This window comes from Macrosteles quadrilineatus, unplaced genomic scaffold (assembly GCF_028750875.1).
Source record: "Macrosteles quadrilineatus isolate MER2022 unplaced genomic scaffold, UCM_ALF_1.0 Scaffold_4__1_contigs__length_99947679, whole genome shotgun sequence".
Taxonomy (NCBI): domain Eukaryota; kingdom Metazoa; phylum Arthropoda; class Insecta; order Hemiptera; family Cicadellidae; genus Macrosteles; species Macrosteles quadrilineatus.
In genome coordinates, this window is record NW_026542597.1 from 33,995,261 (window position 1) to 34,014,987 (window position 19,727).

General features: G+C 36.2%; 2 protein-coding genes across 4 annotated transcripts in view; one reads left to right on the forward strand and one right to left on the reverse strand.

Annotated features, from left to right (window-relative positions):
• The window catches only part of LOC128991755 (endoribonuclease Dicer), a 76,838-nt gene extending 67,662 nt beyond the window's left edge, over positions 1-9,176 (forward strand). For 2 of the 3 annotated variants that reach the window (XM_054414928.1, XM_054414927.1), the window contains exons 27-30: positions 3,211-3,431; positions 3,938-4,106; positions 7,326-7,398; positions 8,087-9,176. In XM_054414928.1, the coding sequence (XP_054270903.1) occupies positions 3,211-3,431; positions 3,938-4,106; positions 7,326-7,398; positions 8,087-8,246 (623 nt within the window). In that variant the 3' untranslated portion in view covers positions 8,247-9,176. The remainder of the gene's footprint in view (positions 1-3,210; positions 3,432-3,937; positions 4,107-7,325; positions 7,399-8,086) is intronic. The other variant, XM_054414929.1, reaches the window with a different exon arrangement.
• A 158-nt stretch (positions 9,177-9,334) lies between these two features.
• On the reverse strand, positions 9,335-18,834 carry LOC128991875 (microfibrillar-associated protein 1). Its single transcript, XM_054415125.1, has 9 exons — positions 18,641-18,834; positions 16,877-17,162; positions 16,323-16,503; positions 15,128-15,212; positions 13,886-14,043; positions 12,089-12,255; positions 10,939-11,098; positions 10,477-10,566; positions 9,335-9,597 (listed from the first exon to the last, which is right to left on the reverse strand). Exons 1-9 carry the CDS (start codon positions 18,726-18,728, stop codon positions 9,412-9,414), a joined length of 1,401 nt encoding a protein of 466 aa, XP_054271100.1. The 5' UTR covers positions 18,729-18,834; the 3' UTR covers positions 9,335-9,411.
• Positions 18,835-19,727: the final 893 nt, after the last annotated feature.

Here is a 19,727-nt window from a genome sequence, read left to right on the forward strand (position 1 = left end):
CTTGGACATTGGTATCGGTACCAAGACTCGATTGTCAAAAGTCGATTCCGATGACACCGACATCCGACAGGGATAAATATTTTATTTTAACATTTATTTACTGTATAGCTACAGTATTAGTTTTGTCATCACGGTTAACAATTTTCATAGCCAACTTAGAAACTATCTAGTTCAAAACAGCGACGGTGCCGGTGACATTGTTTAGCTTCAGCATTGCACAACACAATCAACGAATCTACATTTCAAGATGTCAGACTCAACTCAAGAGACAACCGGCGCGCGAATGTCCTGTCAACACGAAATTAACTATACAGTACTAAACAATGTCTGTATCAATAAGTCAGACATTTAGATGTATTATTTTTATTTTTAGTACAAAATAAATAACCTAAACACGTCGAAATTTTCAGTTTAATAACCCCTGCATTATACGCATCATTAGAAAAATTATATTCAACCATCAAACTTTAACATCGTCGTATGGTTAGGCTTGCTTTATATTGCGCCAAAAAGTAGATCCATATTTTGATCTGTACTATCTACCTGATTAAAGAGTTTAGTGAAGTTTTAAGTGCTACTATAGCATAATGTATTTATTGAAAAATATTATAAGCCTTAGTCCGTGTCGATTTTGTAATGTTAAAACGATTGGTGAATGTTGACAATAAAAGTATGTAACAACAGCTCTCATTGGTCAGGAGGCGTCAGTGCACTACCATGTCAGCCAATCGACTTTCGTGTTTCAATGGAGCAAATGACGATTGCTTTGACATCGTTTAATGTTTTATTGTGGGTGGAAAGGGTATCGATAAATATCGTGATTCGAGATCCGATATGTAGTACGTGTTCGTTTATGCATAATGAGTATTAAAGTATAAAAAAACTAGGTTACAGACAGGTTCAAAACTTTGATTGTCCCGATCCATTGTTGACACCCCTACACGGAGGTTATAGTGTAGTGACGTCGTGCATAAGGGCCAGGCAGGCCGGTTCACAGTGAATCCACTCTGCCGAACCTTGTTCTTGGTATAATCGGGAACATAGTCAAACACTTTTGTTACTAAATAAAACTATGAAATGTTTGTTAAAAGCACTCTTTTGGTCTTTTGGAGATTTTAGTCCCAAAACATAATCTTTATTGTAGGCTAAAAGTAAAACCTATCTATTGCCATACTTTTCTCCACAGACGTCGACATAGGCTATTATGCAATGTCTTTAAAAAATACCAGGGTTTTAGTCAAAATACTTTTGTAAACATTGACAATGTGCTGTTTTAGCACAGTTCATTCCTTGACCACGATCGTTTTTACTCTTAGAGAAAAGACTCTCCTTACAAAATGTATTTGTAGGCCAAGATGTTTGTAATTTTTTTAATGTATAACTGCAATTGCTTTTAAAAAGAAATACAAAAACTGACAAATGACTTAGATTAATACTTAAAAAGTTAAGCCTATTTAAAAATTAGAGGAAACTTTATTAGATCTCATCATAGTCAAATTCAAACATTTACAGTATTCCAAAATAATTTAACACTCTTGTGTAATGTAAATCTGCAAGCCACTGAGGCCGAGGGTGAGGGAGGGCATGTGAACCAGGCTTTAGAACAAGGGCAAATTCTGCCAAACTTTCTCTTTTCCTCCCCCATGTCCCGTTAGGCGGTGGGTGGGGCTTCACACAATAAACAGATCATTCATTCTCACTTAGAGAAGAGTTTTTGTGGCAGTGACGTATGTCTCTAGTCTGCTCTTCAAGTTCACACATCTGGACTTCTTTAAAACAATTATAAGTGATAATCTTTATTAAAAATAAGTGAAAAACTGTTGACATTTTCAAGGGAAAAAAGTTGAGAAATAAAAGTGTTAAAAATTTTGTTTGATTATTTATTCTGTATTTCAAAAATATCCTCATTTATGATTATGTTTTCAGCTAGACTTGGTGAATTTTTCATAGTTAAACAAATTTTGAAGATATATAGGCTAATTAGTGAGAAAATGTCATTATATAGGAAGTTAGTTTTTACTCACTTGGAGGAAAAAACTTACCTTACAAAGAGTATTTGTAGACCAAGATGTAGGCTAGGTACGTAAAAAAAAAAATTATAAACTAATGAGTTAACTAAGACAATTTCATGGAATTTCAAATAAATACAAAAACTGAGAAATGACTTAGATAAATACTTATAAGCCTATTTATAAATTAGAGGAAACTTTATTAGATCTCATGCTTTAGTCAAATTCAAACATTTACAGTAGGCCTATTTTAAAATAAACACTTAGTTCCATATTTTTGCAATTTTTTTTGCAATTAATAATAAACCTTTAACACCAAAATATAAGTTTGATACACATACATATTGTGTTTTTTATATGGTATAAAGTTTTTAACCAGGTCTATTTTTGGTGAATTGAGAAATGCTTTGTTCGTAAAAATGAAGATGGAGTATATGTAAAATAAAATTGTTGATTTTCTCGTGAACTACTCGACTCGACTCTACTCGATACTCGAGTATTAGGGCTAATTACTCGACTCGACTCAAAAAAACACTACTCGCCCATCCCTGCATTAAATGGTATATTTTATACTCACTGGTGTCAAGCTTTCTTTTGTTGTACTATTGACCTTGATTAATAAGGTAGACATCTCAGGACTGTAACTGTAAACTCTCTAGGTGTGAGCAAATATACTATCAAAATTCTGTTCCCTTATTTTTTTGCTCTAGACAAATTAGCAAGAAACCTTGGTATCTAGTAGAGGTAGGATGAAGCAACTCTTTCTTTAGATTAAGACTAGTGAAGAAGATTCGCAAAAAAAGGAAACAAGTAGGTAGGCCGAATACCTTCTTTTGGTAATAAATGGCCATTGGAGTAAGATTGAGTATGTTTTCATCGTTGATGTGACTATGCCACAGTTTACAAGTTTTCCCTTCAGGGCTGATAAATGTTAAGGCAAAAGAATTCTCAATTTTATGTTCTATTTTTTATAGTCGAAATTGGCAAACATTTTTATAAAACCATAAACTGCATACTTTTCTATAGTGTGTACCCCTGTTGGAGGCTAGGTAACCAAGTCCAAAGCAGTTAACAACCCAATATCATCGTTTATCCTTGGTGATTACCCACTAAGAATCAAACTCAATAGTTTAATGTATGTCGTCTTGTGTTTATCAGGAATATGTAAGTAAATCAACCTAGTCTCAACTGTTTTCCGCAGATTTCCTGATCACAATCCACATATATGAGGTTTGCAAGGAGCTACACCCCGGGGATTTGACAGATCTGCGGTCGGCTCTGGTGAACAACATCACGCTCGGCTGCATAGCAGTGAGGTTCGGCTTGCAGACCTTCTTGCTGCACCGTTCCAAGCCTCTGTACGACATCATGGCTCGCTTCGTCAAACATCAGGAGGAGCGGGGGCACAAGATTGACAACGACGTGAGCAATTAAGTGGTTTCATTTAGTCAAGTTCCCCGCCAAATATGGGTAATTTCCTTAGACCGGGAAAAGTTCAGTGCAGGTAATGCTTCATCTGTTCTATATGACAAATTATAATAATTCAATGTTGAGTATTGTTTCGACACCAAAATTTATTGATTCTTGATACCGCTGTCGAGTAGACACATCAATCGCGCAAAATCATGAACATTCCCGCACCCGTATACATTTTTACCAGTGCAATTCAACTCTTGTACTGTACTTCCCTTGCTTTGCTGGATACATTCCACGCACAGTCTTGAAGTCATTGCAATAAAGCAATGCGTAAGGGCAAATTAAAAGAGGCTGACATCCCCTTGTAAAAAATCTGTCCTATTAATGTAAAATGTCAAGACCTCAACTTACCCTTTGGCACTTTTTATCACAACAAACATCTTCAAATGTAATGTAAGTATATGATGTAAAGTTGTAAATATGAATTGTTCACTGATACAGTTTCTTTACAGATATTATTCCTGTGTGAAGAGAGGGAAGTGAAGATGGCTGAGTCCATAGAAGTGCCTAAAGCTCTTGGGGATTTGTTTGAAGCCCTCATTGGAGCTGTTTACCTTGATTCTGGGAAAAACATTGATGTGACTTGGCGAGTTTTATACTGTTTGATGCGTGAAGAAATCGGTAAATATGACCTTTGGTTCACTCTATTGTTCTTATTTATAGCTTTAATGGAAGATGGATAGATATAAGGTTTAAGCTATGTACATAGAATAGACTAATTTAGACTTAGAGATTCCACTCTGCTATCTAAGAATTGTCCGACTGTTATTTGGAAGGGAATCAGATTGGCATTTTACACCACAGATTTAAACCCGCCCTGATGTGCTGTCAATTTGACGTTAGTCAATACTGATGCCGATACCAATCAGGAAATTAATTGATCTTTTTTAAGCGTAAGACATTTCAATTCAATTTAAAACTTTTTTATTTGTTTCATGTACAGTAATACAGTACATTGCATTGAATTGTTCAGTTATGAAATTGACAGTTATGTAGCATCAGAATTCACATAAGTTAAATCGTACAACTCTTCAAGAGAGTAAAGTGCATTTCTGATCAAAAAACTTTTGAGTTCACTTTTAAACTTATTTTGATTTTCTATGTTCAATATTTGGAATATGTTTTTAAAATACAGAACCGGCATAGGATGGTTTCTTTTTATATAGCTTAGAATTGTGACATACAGAGATAATAAGGAGCCGATTTGAACCCGACTATTGAAACCTCGGCTAGGCTTTGAAACTGGAAAACACCCAAGTTTGCAGAGACCAGAATTCTTATTTCCAACATAAAAAAATACAAAAAAATTAAAAATGCACAATGACCCCAAAATTGTGAGATGATTAGGAGATGATACAAAATTTGTCACTGTAAGGAAAGATGACCGCGCTGTTGCCATAATTGTATGACATAGAGATACAAAGGGTTATTTAAAACCAAGGAACGTTTTTCCTGACGCTGCACAAGGCGCAGAGATCACACTTTTAAGTACAGATTTGTTTGTCTCCTCAGTAACTGTTCAGCCATCACAGTGGAAATGCTGTTGCGCCGCCCGTTGTTACTATATTTAATTTTAAAATCCCACAAGTTGTGAGGTGCGGTTTCTGATATGCTTTTTGTAGGCCAAAAACCTATTTTTGCACAGCAATGTCCAATCTCAGGCAGCAAGTCCCATACAAGGGTCTGGCTGGGTTAGGTCTTCATACAAATCCATTTTCAGTTTATATTGTTGAATTAGAATTAGGGATGGACGGGATTGAATTTTCACCTCAAAAAAATCCCAATTTTCGGGACGGGACGGGATGAAAAGAAAGTCTTCAGTATTGTAATTACCAAAATATACAAACAAAATCAATTTTTACCATTTGTGGCACTGATCTATAAAAACCAAAAATTGGGTAAACATTTACAGGTATAGAAACTTGGTCGAAATGACTCGCGGTCACGGCGTGATCATCGGTATGACTCTGCGGTCACGGCGTGATCATCGGTACGACTCCGCGGTGACAGTGTGATCGTCGGTATGATTCCACAGTCACGGCGCGATCGTCGAAATGACTTCGCCTCCTGCGTTCGCAGAACTATCGTGAACATCTCGCAGAACTATCGTGAACATCTCTCGCGATAGCGGCGTCATCGTCACTCGCAAAGCGGCAAAATCGCCGACGATCGGATCAAATCCCGTACCGAAAAATTCCCGAATCAAATGTAATCCCGTCCCAAAAAATTCCCGAATCAAATGTAATCCCGTCCCGAAAATCGGGAAAAATTTTTTCCCAAAAATTTTGTAAAATTTTGGAACTTATCCATCCCTATAGAATTAGAAGCAGGTATTCTCCTGAGATGATTAACATAAATTAGGCCCGATTTCACCAAACTTTTAAACTGCCGTTAAGCCTTGCTCTAACTGCAGTTAGCTCTTAACTGACGAAATCGGATTTCACCACTCGCCGTTAGCGCTAGTTTAGACTAAACCGTCGTTAGATAATTAACTGCCCAATTTTGACCGGTTAACTTCTTTAATCTTTCGTTAAGTAAATATCAGCTGGCTTTAAGTTTAAAGTTTATATGGAATGGCGAAATGGTAGAAGAGAATACGGTACGAATTAGCTTTTGAAAGTAAGTGATGGCAATGAAGGGTAGCCTATGTTGTTCACCGAACTAGGTGGATAAGAGAAAGGGTGATTTTAATAACAAAGATGAAATTGATTTTATTATTAGATATGAACTATCAAAACGTTTAGCCTTTTTCTTTAGGCTATCCCACATAGTGCATTGCTTTAGGTTATCCCACAAGGTTTTTTGTTAAGGCGTATATCTGTGATCAGCGACCGCATTGAACTGATTGGCGATCAAGAGCCGTAGGCTACTCTTTTATCCCGGCTAAAAAGAGTGTCCCGGCTCTTCTACCAACATTATCAAATTTATTATTTCATTGTTCGAAAAAATAGGCTCCCTTTCCTTCTCCCGGCTTTGGGTAACCCTAACCCAACGTTCAAACAATTGTTTTGCGTTCGGTCAGACGTAAGTAAACCAAAATCTAAACCTAAATTGTCATTATTGTGCTAGTATTTTATAGAAAATAATTATTTTGGTGTTATCTACATTGTGTCTCGTTCTTGTAATTCTTTTGACTCCAGTTTTTTTTCACTACTTCAAATGTACCAAACTGGTCAGTGAACAAACAGAATATTGAACATCCCTGTAAAAAGTTGGATTGATGAGTCTTGACACGACCGCAAAACTCAACCAATTTGTTCCTCGAATAATATGTTTGATCAACATTGCTTTGCCTTTATTTACTTATGTTAATTGTTTTGGTATTTATTCTTGCTTTCTGTTGTTATTTTGCTCAGAATCTATTGTATTCCTGTAATCTTGCTGTCTCCAGTTTTGTTTTCACTACCTCATAAACACTGATTTATTTTCTAGGTTATGTTTACTTGCTCCCGTAACAGCCCGATATTATGACAGTTCACTGCCACTGCCACTTGGATTTTACTCTAAACTCTCGTTTATAAAACTAGCGTTAGTTTTGACGCGTTTTCGTTGGTGAAACCAGATTTCCTTAACTGTGGTTTAAATCGTCAGTTAGTTTTAACCGAAGTTTAATTAAACCATCGTTAGCGAGAATTTGGTGAAATCGGGCCTTAATTGTCTTTGGTCTAAAATACATGGTCCAGCTCTATTCTTAACTATCCTTCCATGATCGAGTTGCCACAATATAGTTGGTTGGTATATATTTATGTGTAAACTGATTTTTATATGTGGTATCAGATCGGGCGTCTGTTTAAACTATTGCAATATAGGATTTAAATTAAATTCTTTAATTTTTTTCAGAGACCTTTAAGAAAGACGTTCCAAAGAATCACGTTAGGATGCTTTATGAGTCGAAATGCCAGCCGGAATTCAGGTGAGAACATTGTTATGTTTGATAGTTCTAGTTATTCTTTCTTTTTTGTTATTAAAAAATCAAAACTTAATTCATCATACCTCTTAGCTTTTTCTTCCAGCGCAGCTGTTTAAATAGGTGTGACAAGTCAAAAACATAAAAACTACAACTAGATTATGAATATAAAAGAAAAATGAATGAATATGAAAATTTTAAAGTTTTTTTTCTACTCCGGTTAAAAACACTATAAATAACTTCTTTCCGTAAAGACACTAACAATTTCCTTCAAAGAATTATTTAACAAATTAGAATTATTTTTATTTGTTTACATAACAAAAATTAATAGTAGGCTAAACAACACAACACCTCCCGCATAAAATGGACGGAACGAATCTTAAAATTGTATTCAGCTGATCCATCAGGATAAGTCGCTAATGAGTATGTTTAATCCATGTCAAAATCCATCCTAGCCAGTACAAAATTTTAGATGCCCACCTTCTAGTAAATTATCACACTGAAAATATATCAAGTAGCGTTGGGAGACCTTTTTCATATTTTAATTTTATCCATACCTTTTCTTCTGAGAATTTCCTTTTCCCCTAACGCTTAACATGTGTCACTGAAGTAGCTACAACTACAGATATTTTTACAGTAGATGTTTTGTACCGTGATGGTATACAATATTCCTGAATTTAATTTTGTCTTGCAGTTCCCACGTAGAATCAGATGGTGTTGTGCTTGTGAAAGTTGAAGTCTTGCACCAAGGAAAAACAATAGTCTGCAACGGCTTTGGTGACAACAAGTACCAAGCCAAGCGAGCCGCTGCTAAGCAAGCTCTGCGGGTGATCAGAAGCTCTCTTCCGCAGTAAGACTGTGACTCGTCCAACACTTCTCTTTTGTTTATTAGTCATATTTAAAGATTTGTATACATAAGTGCTTTAAAAAGTGAGGGTTTAAGATAGGCTTCTTTGTTTGACTTTTTGAGTATTTTTTATTTTATTTTTAGTTTTAAGTTTATAAAACTTAACGCAAATTTCACTATAGGTAAAGCTTTATTACCTAAAATATTAGGTGCAAAGACCAATATTGATAGTACGTACAGGATGTCAGATTACAAGGGTGTAATACTATAAAAATCCTCTCAGACAAATGTTTTTTTAACACCCAGTTGTACCCTTAGCAAAGTCAGAACTGCACATTCCAAGTGGTTATTTTATTTGTTTAGCTCATGACCACTTAATATTTTTTGTTAGTGAATTTTATTGTGAACCCTAACTATTTACATAGCTAGTAATAAAGATTCTTTTATTAATTTATTTCAATAAATTATTTTTTGATAAAAAGTTTTGTGCATTTAATGTTATGGGAATTTTGAACAAGTGGTCGTTTTATTTGTTTAGCTCTTGACCACTTAATATTTTACTTATTGAATTTTATTGTGAAACATAACTATTTACATAACTAGTAATTAATATTCTTTTATTAATTTATTTCAATACAATAATTTTCGGTAAAAAGTTTGTGCATTTAATGTTGATGGGAATTTTGAGGTGACCTTTATACCTCATCATCACCTTTCATCACCTTTGGACTGGTGTGTCCACTGATTATATTTTTACTATTTCACTTTTTAAGTTATTCTTTGCACTCAAAGCTTTCGTGAAGCACGGCTGGTATTATATAACTGTTATGTAGTTTTAAAGTTTATTAACCAGCAAAGTGATGTAATAAGTTAAGACTGAATTTTGATAATAAATTTTGAAATAAATTTGTTGTCTTATAAATAGTTTATGGCCTTGAATAATCAATGCACCCCTGCCCCTTCAAGACAAAACATACTCAAGGTATCCGAGCTTAGGCTTAAAGTCTCGAGTGATTTAGCTTTAATTAATCCAAATCAATGTTTATGATTGTAACTTCAAAATTTGAATACCATTGGCCCTTAAATAACACATAGTTTCTGTCAATTTACAACAATGTATTTTCAATTTGACTATTTCTACTTTGTACAAAATATAGATACACAATGCAAAATTACGCGTTCATTTTCCGTTTGCTCAGACTTGGTTTGTCAAACACTTGTTTCATTCCTGCTGCCTGGTTATTGTGAAACTTGAGGTTCTGAGCTGTCTCGGACACCCACGGCGAGTCAAACTGTGTCGTGTCTTGGTCCACAAGATGTGTGTATTTTGTACGGCCACTGCGACCAAAGTTCTTAACCTATTAACAGAATTAAGTGATTAAGTGAACTGAGTTTCGTCTTGGACACTGTTAGCTACAGTTGAAAATCTCCTTAGCAGAAGCGTTTTGGAACAAGATTAGTTATTATGAAATCAAACTTTCCCTTAACACGTTCGCTGCTGAGCGCTAGATGCCGGGACGGCGCCAGTTGCTGAACTAACGCACGGCCGCTGCGTGACATTGCCACCGATACACTGAATTACAGTAAAAACAACAGTAGTTATACTGGATGGCAATGTTCTGCAATAATACTGGCATTGGATATAGTACTAAGTGATTCTGATAGATAGCAGCACTACCCAGGTTACAGTCGGTAAAGTAGTGTCGCTATCTAGCAGGAAAGAGGTAAAACAAAGCCCTGTTCCAAACAACCCTGGTGGTGATTTGGGAAACTATATTTTTTATTGTCAGAAAAGTACGTCCCCACGAGCTGCAAAGAAATATAGAACGCTTGTGACGTGCTGGCTTATCCATAGCAACGTTAAACAACAATGAACGGTGACGTTCTGGAACGTTCTTAGCTCCTGGCGCCGTGGCCCGGCTGACGTTCCGGAACGTCCGTAGCAGCGAACGTGTTAAACAACTTTTATGTTGTAACTGTTGCATTAATAAAAAGATCATTATACATTTGCCAGTAATTCATGCAATTATGTAGAAAATATCTAACAGTCAGGAATGTGAGTGACTTGAAAAGACATTGTGATAAAAAAATTTAACCACCAACTGTTTGGTAACTGTAAAGAAAATTGATCATGAAATCCAAAAAACAGCCTGGTTTTTTTTCAACCAACAGCTTTTAGGTAACCATCTTAAAGTAAAAAGGTACTCAAAAACTAACCAGCATTCACTGACACATACCTGCATAACTTTAGGTAGAATTGTTTTGTCAAAATGATCTTCCAATGTTGCAGAGGAGAAATCTCTTTTGTATAAATCTGAGTCTGCGTCCTGAAAAAATCATTATTGTCACTATTATAGTTGTATGTATTTATTTATACACTAGTGTCCCTGTTACTTGAATTTGAGCAATTGCTAAGTATTACAGGCGTTATTTTAAAACAAATTACAGTCATAATTTCTGATGACTTTAAAAGATTCGGCTCAAAAATTAAGGAAATACTCAAGATGTACATAACAGATCGATATAATCAACATTTCTTGTAAATATCTTATAATTTTTCAAAAGCTGATCTTGGTTTTTAGCGTTTTCTACAAATAGCCTTACTCATAGCTGCATTAGGTTGTCAATAATAACGATTATAAATTCTAAAAAAAAATTATTTCTATTTCTTCTCCTTGGTGGTGTGAAAGCTAACTCACCATGTAGAAGGCTCCACGGTGGTAGTACTTCTGCATGAACTTGTACTTGCCCTTGGTAGCTTTGTTAGTGACAACCTTGGGATTGTTGCGCAACTCTTGTCGTCTGTCCTCCTCGGTCATGTTGCGCAACCGCTCAATCTCAACCCGCTCCTGTTCGATGCTGCACAAACAAAACAAAAGCTTAAAACTAAATTCAAAATACTATTGAGTAAACATTATGCTTTGCCTTAAAATTACAAAAAGATACAAGTGCCTCACAGAAAACATACTACTATTACCCAGAATGCCAACCGCATAGTAAAAGGCGTTAAGTACTTTGAGAGAGCTTTGCCTGTCAATTCGTAGGCAGCGCCACCAGCGTTGCTATGCTGAGTGCATAACCTGTGTGTGTAACCTGTTTACTCAAGCCTCCTGACTACCAAAGACCCCACCCTGAACTTGTTTGTATTAAATTTACATACAAGCAACAAAACCCTCTGTCCGTTAGCACACCAAGTTACTTTCCAGCCTACTTAAACAACATTGGAAACTGGAAACACATCTTCTGTACAATGTGGCCTATTTTACCAATTTTTACCATTATAGTCTAGTTTGATCAAAAAATTTAGACCGTTTCAGGGGAAGTTTCCCCTCACTACCTACTTGTATTTGCTTATGTGTAGCAGCTGATTGACGTTTTGGTAAACCTCAGCTATTGTTTTAGAGGTAGGATCAAGTGAATGGAATAGATTTCTTTCCCTAAAACCCCCCAAAATTTTGTAAACGGAGTATATAGACTAGTCTTTCAACTCATTAATAATCCACACATCCCGTTAACTTCCACCTAAGCCGTTCACTGCTTTAAATGGGCCTTTCCTACACTTCACATAGTTGCATATCAAGACCGAGACTGGATTCGCACCCTTGATCCACGGTGCCGCTACCTTAGACTACTTGACTATGGATTACTAACAAACCTGACCTAAACATCAGTAATAGCTTGACCTTATGTTGCAGACATGTCAGGCGGAGTACTCTGCCATATTTCTGAGTTTTGCTCTCCTAGATGATTAAGCAACAGTTTCAGTTATGCAACACTTGATCGGTGTTGTATGGGCCTTAGGAGCCCAAAATATAAACTAAGTTTGTAAATATTGATTGAAATACTCACGCTTCTCTTTCTTCTCGATCTCTCTTTATTCTCTTCAGTTCTCTAACTTTCCAAGCGTCGTACTGAACTTCATCATTTTCATCATCTGTGTTGACATCATTCAGGGCTGGTTCATCATTCATTCCTTTGGTTTTGGCTGTGTCTTTGCGGATTTCTTCTTCAACCATCTATAACAAAAACATCAGGAAGATAATCTAAACTATTATAAAATTGAGATTGAGGTGGTGTCTGTCTGTCTGGGCGGCTGTCACAACTAAAATACTAAACAAATACAGGGTTAGTAAAAAGTGTGGAGACCCCCTGTTATTTTTTTAACGGCCCATACTAGAAAAACTAAACTCGGCACACCATTATGGCATGTTATTAAGTACTTTTTGGGCACAACCGCCACTTGGTGTTCATCCCCAAACTGGGAAATTTTGGGGTAAACTAAAAAATTTCAAATACAAAGACCCATCGAGTGACCCCTCATTTTGAAGGTCCTGGTAAAAGAAAACCAACAACGCAAACTAGAGGTCTCTATCTCAGCTCAGTACAAAATGGCAGCCAATTGAAATTCTCATAAGTTCCCAAACCCAAAATGGGGGATTTTGGGGGAAACTCAAAAATTTTTAATGATAAGCCCCATCGAGTGACCCCTCATTTTGAAGGCCATAATAAAAGAAAACTAACAACGCTAACTATAGGTCTCTATCTTAACACAGTAAAATATGGCAGCCAATTGAATAAAAAATTGCAAGTTATTTCCAATTTCTAAAGATTTCAATCAGCTTCCATTTTTTACTGGATTGAGATAGAAACCTCTAGTTTGCGTTTTTTGTTTTCTTTTACCAGGACCTTCAAAATGAGGGATCACTTGATGGGGCTTATCATTTAAAACTTTTGAGTTTCCCCCAAAATCCCCCATTTTGGGTTTGGTAAGCAAGTGGCTATTATGCTTAAAAAGTACTTCATAACATGCCAAAAAGGTGTGTAGAGTTGAGTTTTCCTAGTGTGAGCCGCTACAAAATTTACAGGGGGTCTCCAGACTTGGAAAGCTGCAAGTTAAATTCAATTTCTGAGAATTTCAATTGGCTGCCATTTTTTACTGGATTGAGATAAATACCTCTAGTTTGCGTTTTTGGTTTTCTTTTACCAGGACCTTCAAAATGAGGGGTCACTCGGTAGGTCTTTGTATTTGAAATTTTTGAGTTTCCCCCAAAATCCCCCATTTTGGGGATGTACACCAAGTGACGGTTATGCCCAAAAAGTACTTCATAACATGCCATAAAGGTGTGCCGAGTTTAGTTTTTCTAGTATGGGCCGTTAAAAAAATAACAGGGGGTCTCCACACTTTTTACTAACCCTGTATAGCCAAAATTAACCACAAAGACCATATATCTAGGAACGTCATAGGCCTATTCACTTCCTTGAGTTCCACTCGGGCTTCGCCCCATGGAAGTTTAAAGTTTTGAGATGAGGTTTTCAAAAGTAGATGTTGATTGGTCTCCATGGAAGAGTGAGAAAATTCATTATGTTTATCTTTGCTTTGACATTTCAATGTAAACAAGAAGAAACTGCTAAACGCTCATCTCACAATTTCAGACAGCTGATCCAAAGAAATTAAATATATTTTACACAACTATGTGGTAGGATTATTTAATCTAAAACTTTATAAAATGGATCATTCGTCCTGAAGACTACTGTACGGTGTGTCTAAAGAAACGGTTAAGATTTTTAAATAGAATGATTTGAAGTAGGCTAATAGTTTAGGTATCTACTTGATAATGTTCTACCTAGTCTTGCATCCAAACAAACCTTCAGAGTATATCGTCTCCTTTCTTCAGCCATTTTCTTTGCTTCAGCTTCTGCTAGTCTCTGTTTTTCTTTCTCTTTCTCTTTTTCAATTACTGTAACTCTGTCTCTTTTTCGTACAAACACAGGTTTAAGCCTTGGACCTGTCTCTTCTTCAGAGTCTGTAAAGTTAATACAATTGTTATGGCTATTCCAAAATAGGGATAGTCAAGTCTCGAAATTTCGGGAAATTTTCGGGAAATTTTAAATCTCGTTACTCGAGACGAGATTTCTTTTTGGCCGAGATTTTTACTGAGACGGGAATAAAAAAAAAATAAAAAAAAAATTAAAAACGCCTTCAGAAAGTTAATGCAATACCCGCAATACAGGAGCGTGTTGTAGTTGCGTTTCCTTTGTGAAGGCGTTCTTATTTAATTAATTCTTTAAATGTAAATATTACTTTAATAACATTTGAGAAGTTTTGTAAAGTGTAAGCAGTGTGAGAAATGTTTTAATACTATAAAAAGTCAAAACAAGTAACTATTTTATAAAAATTAATATTGCTTTTATTTTATGATTTATTTTATTTTAGGATAAGTTGAACTCTATCCTAACTGATATCACTATGTTTCCTAATCGTAGGCATTTTTAATAAGTTAGGCGTGATTAATAAAAAAATGTTATGCTGATGTTTTTTAATAAAACATTGTAAATATTCTTGCCTATTATCATTATTTTTGTATTTAAACAGTCATCTAACAATGTTACAAAATCAGGTAAAAATTTTGAACGTGCATTTCCCGTTGTGTATGAGAAGGGAAATCCCGTCTCGATCTCGTCTCGAAATTTTATGAGAAATAAAAAATCTCGTCTCGTCTCGTCTCGAACTAAAAATCCAATCTCGTCCATCCCTATTCCAAAATAAATAATATTGTGGTCGGTATAATACCAAAGTACCGTATTTTAAATAAAAACTCTGTTCACTACCATGAAAATCAATTGACATATACAATAAAATAAATCCATTACGGTACCCTTTACGTTTATTTTAGTTCTGACATTTCTATATCATGGAGTCATACCAGTTATGGAATGTATTATACACATGTTACATCAACCAGGACCAAGTTGAATGTAGAATATGCAAGTTATCAATGTGACAATGTTAAATAATTAGGCTACTATTCAAATTAAAAAAGAAATTAAGAAAAAAAATTATTTCTACTAAATACTAGTCTTAGAAGATTCCACCATAGAGATGCTGACCTGAGTATTCTTCGTATTCTGACGACTCTTCAGCACTCTCTTCTGCTGAGTGACCTTCTTCTTCTTTGTCCAAAATTTCCATTTCCTGGAAAAAATATTAAGTTATAAACTAATGATCCTAACACTGTTACAATAGATTTTCATTTTCATTACTCCAGCACATTCGGGACTTGCAATGTTGTTCAAATTTCCATGTTACAGAGTTTAAAATTGATGTTGTGAAAAAAAATCCCCCAAAGGCCGAAATATAGTCAAAAGGATTACTGGGTCATTTTACTGTGAGGACCTGTGTGATTTTTTTGTAACGGTAGTGATGGAATAGTTAAAGTTAAACCAACAAAACATAGTTTTATGTGGTATCGTGATTAACACGGAAGAGCATTACGGGGATGCGGAATTCTATCCCCCGGAAAACTACCCCCTCAGGTGAAACGTGACGACACAAAATCTGCTAACTAACCAATATGGAAGCCGTGTCCACGACTGGAATACTACCCCCCCCCCCTAGACAAATCATGGTATGTAATTTTAATTTTAATTCAAGTAATTCCGTTGGATAATAGAAAAGGCATGTGGTGAATATAAAACAGATTTTCGAAATGTTACAGCAAGTTTGGTTGGTTGGGTTAGGTTAGATTAAAACTGTTTGACAACTAAATTTGAGTGTCCGTGACTGGAAAACTGCCCCCCCCCCCGGTCTCTGACGTCAATATGACGTAGGAACCTGCTTGGGAGGGTAGTTTTCCGGGGGGCAGTCTTCCGGCGACCCAGCATTACGGTAAGAATATATAGTCTACAAGCTAATGTAGGGCACTACAACATACATAGGTCATGACTGAGGGTCCCTCTCTGGCGTTATCAATGGAACGGTAGTGTTATTATTGTTCTAATCGCTGTGATAATGATGGATTTAAAAGAGGTTTTTATGTTTGTGTTTGCCAACAACCTTAACGTGAGGGATACGACATTTGAAGAAGCCTGATGAAGATATTTTAATGTCAAAACTGGTCGCCATTAAACCATATTTATCCACAAGTGATCCTGGGCCACTAAGCACCATGACATAAAAATAAGTTTTCAACCTCGTTTTTTTAAGTGATTAACTGCAAAAGTTCATGAGTAAGGAAGTAAAACTTGGTTGCAAATAATGTTAAATTCAATTAATAAATTAGCTAAAAGAAAAAAGCAAACTCACTTGTTCTTCTTTTCTCTCTAAAACTTTTTGTCTTAACATTTGTCGTCTTCTCTCTATTTCCTCATCACTCAGGTCATCCTCTTCCTCCTCCTCTTCACTGCTTTCTATTCCTCTTCTTCTTCTAGCTCTTTCATCATCAGAATCATCGTCATCGTCAAGAACTTCTGGCTCGTGAATGTGTCTGGGAAAGTCAAGAAACGGATAGATGATTCATTAACCTTTACTTAAAAGTATACATGTAGCCTGTATTAGGCCTAATTTAGAATCCTTTTTGAAACTTTGACTTACCGGTAACTTGGTGATATTTTTATCGATCTTCATTTACTCACAAAAGCAAAAAAATTATAGGCTACTAGGCCAGTAATTTTTCAATAACTAAGGCAAAACAAAGTTCTTCAATCTATATCACAAAATATGGCTCATTTTGATCGATGACTTAAAAATGGAAACAAGTTAGTCTCTAAGATACAATTTCTTCTTACAGTCTTCAACCTGTGATTCTTTTAAATAATGTTCGTGATAAAACAGACAACCGAGTAATGTAAAGTACGTACCTGTGTCTTTCAATTTTGGATTCATCATCACTATCAGCTCTGCTGTCTTCGGCTCTTCTACCCTTCAGGCGCCGAAGCCTCGGATCATCAATCAGGTCTTCATCATCACTAGGTGGTCTCACTCTCCCTTCCCTTGCAACAGGGGCTCCTGAGGATGCAGCAATTGCTTTCTTCTCAACAAAATCTTCTTCTTCCGACTCTTCTTCACTGCTGGAAACCGGAGCATACTCTGGCCTCTTTCCCGATACATACCGGTGGACTTTGACTTTTTGCATAGACAGCTCACCTAAAAGTGTTTAAGTACAAAGTTAGACCTTCGAATCACAAGAAGGACTGGTAATCAGTTGGTGAGCACCTGCTGCTGTTTAGTTATGCAATCCATAGGCTAGGCCTACTGTATAAAATAGCTCAATGGCCTTTTAACTTCTTTCACTAAAGATTATTTTGATACATTTTTGTTGAATGTGTTTTTTTAAACAATACCCAAACCCTAACAAAATTTCACTCACTTTTCTTACTCTATTGATCCATGGACAGCTGAAAACTTTAAATTGTAAGTTTTCCTATTAATGCCCCATGTAGCTTAGATAAAATTTGTCTACGGTACTACTTAACTCCCTCTCCCAAGGTTAGGTATCCAATTAACGCCATTTTAGTACAGTATCTTAACCTCAACTCATTCTTAGGGAACGTCGTGAAAAATTACAACTTGAGATAGGCCTTGGCTCTCTTGAATCTCGTGTAGTAAATACAAAACTTTGACAGATAACTTGAAAGCATTATTTGAAACCCCTTTAGGTGAAAAAATAATAGGAATTTTAAGCCGAAGTTCCTAGGCAAAGTGTTATTACAACAATAGGATCCAAACTAACACATCTGCCACAGTACGCTAGGAGGCTGCACTTTACTTTAGGTCCTACACTCATTCGAATGATCGATATATCGAATGAAACAATCTAATAATCGATATTTTCATTCGGTTGTTTGTGTAGGACCTAAGTAAAGTGCAGTCCGCTAGGCTAATGGTGCTCTAGATCATAGTACTGTAATGGTTGTACGCCAAGGTATGGGCTTCTATTTCTTTAAAAGACTAAGGCCCGGTTCACACGAACGACAAACCTAGCAGACTAGGCTTGGACTAGGTAAGCACTAGGTAAGCACGACTGGGTAGCGGACCACAGGATCAAATGGAGCCGTTCACACGAGCCTAGGATGCCGACTAGCTAGTCGTGTTCAAGCTTGATGTCCCAAAACCTAGTCGGGCCCCGCTTCCCAGTCCGTCGTGGCAACTACCCAGTCGCCCAGTCGAACTGCGTAGCAGTACATGTAGCCTTATGGGAGCGTTCACACGAGCGATCGGGTAGTCGAGCTGCAGCTCGCATTCTTACCTTTGTTCTCATTGTGCACCAATGATGGAACCGAGTGGTTTTAATCTCGATATTTTTACCTAGTCCGTGGACATGTCGCTCGTGTGAACCGGTGTGATCCTGAGGTCCGCTACCCAGTCGTGCTTACCTAGTCCAAGCCTAGTCTGCTAGGTATGTCGTTCGTGTGAACCGGGCCTAAGCTGAAATAAAGAGCTATTGGGCTACCTAGGTCTTCTTCAACTAAAAGTCTAACCTCACTAAGAGGAAGGCCTAAGTTAAATAGTCAATATCATTACTCAGGAATATTATTATTATTGCTAAGCCATAAGTTTAAATAAGCCCCTCTCATAAAGTAATTTAAAACAGACAAAAAGTAAATTTTAACTTGTGTGCAAACCTTTTTCATTTTTAACTGGAACTGCTCCCGCCGTACTCTGAATGCCTGCTGGAACAGCAGGTAACGGATTTGGATTCATCATCATCATTTTGACCTAAAATTAAATATAAGTTAACTGTTTGAAAATCCTTCACGATATTGAGTTTAGCCTGCTAGTAACTTTATATAATTAAATGTTGATGTTTTCCTTTCCTAGCCTCTTAGTTGTCACTGACAGACACTGCACTGCACACAACACACACAGAAACACAATATTCTTCTTCTTCTATTCTAGTTTGCTTTAGTAAAGCTGGCTTGGTTTAACTGTCCATGTAGCCACACCATTTCAGTACAATTTTCCCGGGCTTTTTCAAAATGCTAGCATGATGCTAGTTAGAAACTTTAAATTAGAATGTCTTGTTCAAAATTTTAAGTTCAAGTTTCATAGCATCTAAAAGTTGGATTCATGTTTCATTTAAAGATTTCAGTAATGGTGGCCATATCTTGCAATTCTTTTCCATTAATTAGGAGCGTTAAGCCCCGGCCCCGGTGTACAAAAATAAACAATTAATGTACACAATATTTACAATGTATTACAATATTTTTCCAAAAAGACTGTTTTTTAAATAAATAAATTTATCATCTGGTACATTGGAAAAAAATCTATCTATATATTAATAGGCAAGCATGTTTCTTTAAAACCTTTTTTCTCAGCTCGTGTGCATCGTAGGGAAAATCTACGCATACCGTTAGAAAGCTATTTTCCTGTAGGTGTGCAGAATCCCTTTATAAATTTAAATAGGCTCAAAGATAAGCGCAAAAAATGAGTTTAAAAATTTGAAAAAATTTACATGGATCTTATGCGTTGCCATGCTGGTGACGAAATAACAACGAAATATAAACAGAAAATCAAAACAAATGGAAGAAACTCCAATCACATGTTTTATTTACAGTGTGGGGTGAAACATTAACATAAGTGAGTACATTACATATTTTTGGTCGAGTTTCGACCACTGGACATTACTCGTAGATTTTTAATGCGTTCCCGTTACACCTGCCAAAATATTCTACGACTTTGAAAACCCCCTCCCCTCAACTGGCTGTGTAA

Excerpts from the sequence above, each read along its gene's own strand:
- LOC128991875 (XM_054415125.1), bottom strand. The coding sequence starts at position 18,728 with ATGATGATGATGAATCCAAATCCGTTACCTGCTGTTCCAGCAGGCATT. Across the intron at positions 17,163-18,640 it reads TCCAGTTAAAAATGAAAAAG|GTGAGCTGTCTATGCAAAAA; the intron begins GTTTGCACACAA and ends AAACACTTTTAG. Across the intron at positions 10,567-10,938 it reads ACCGTGGAGCCTTCTACATG|GACGCAGACTCAGATTTATA; the intron begins GTGAGTTAGCTT and ends TGATTTTTTCAG.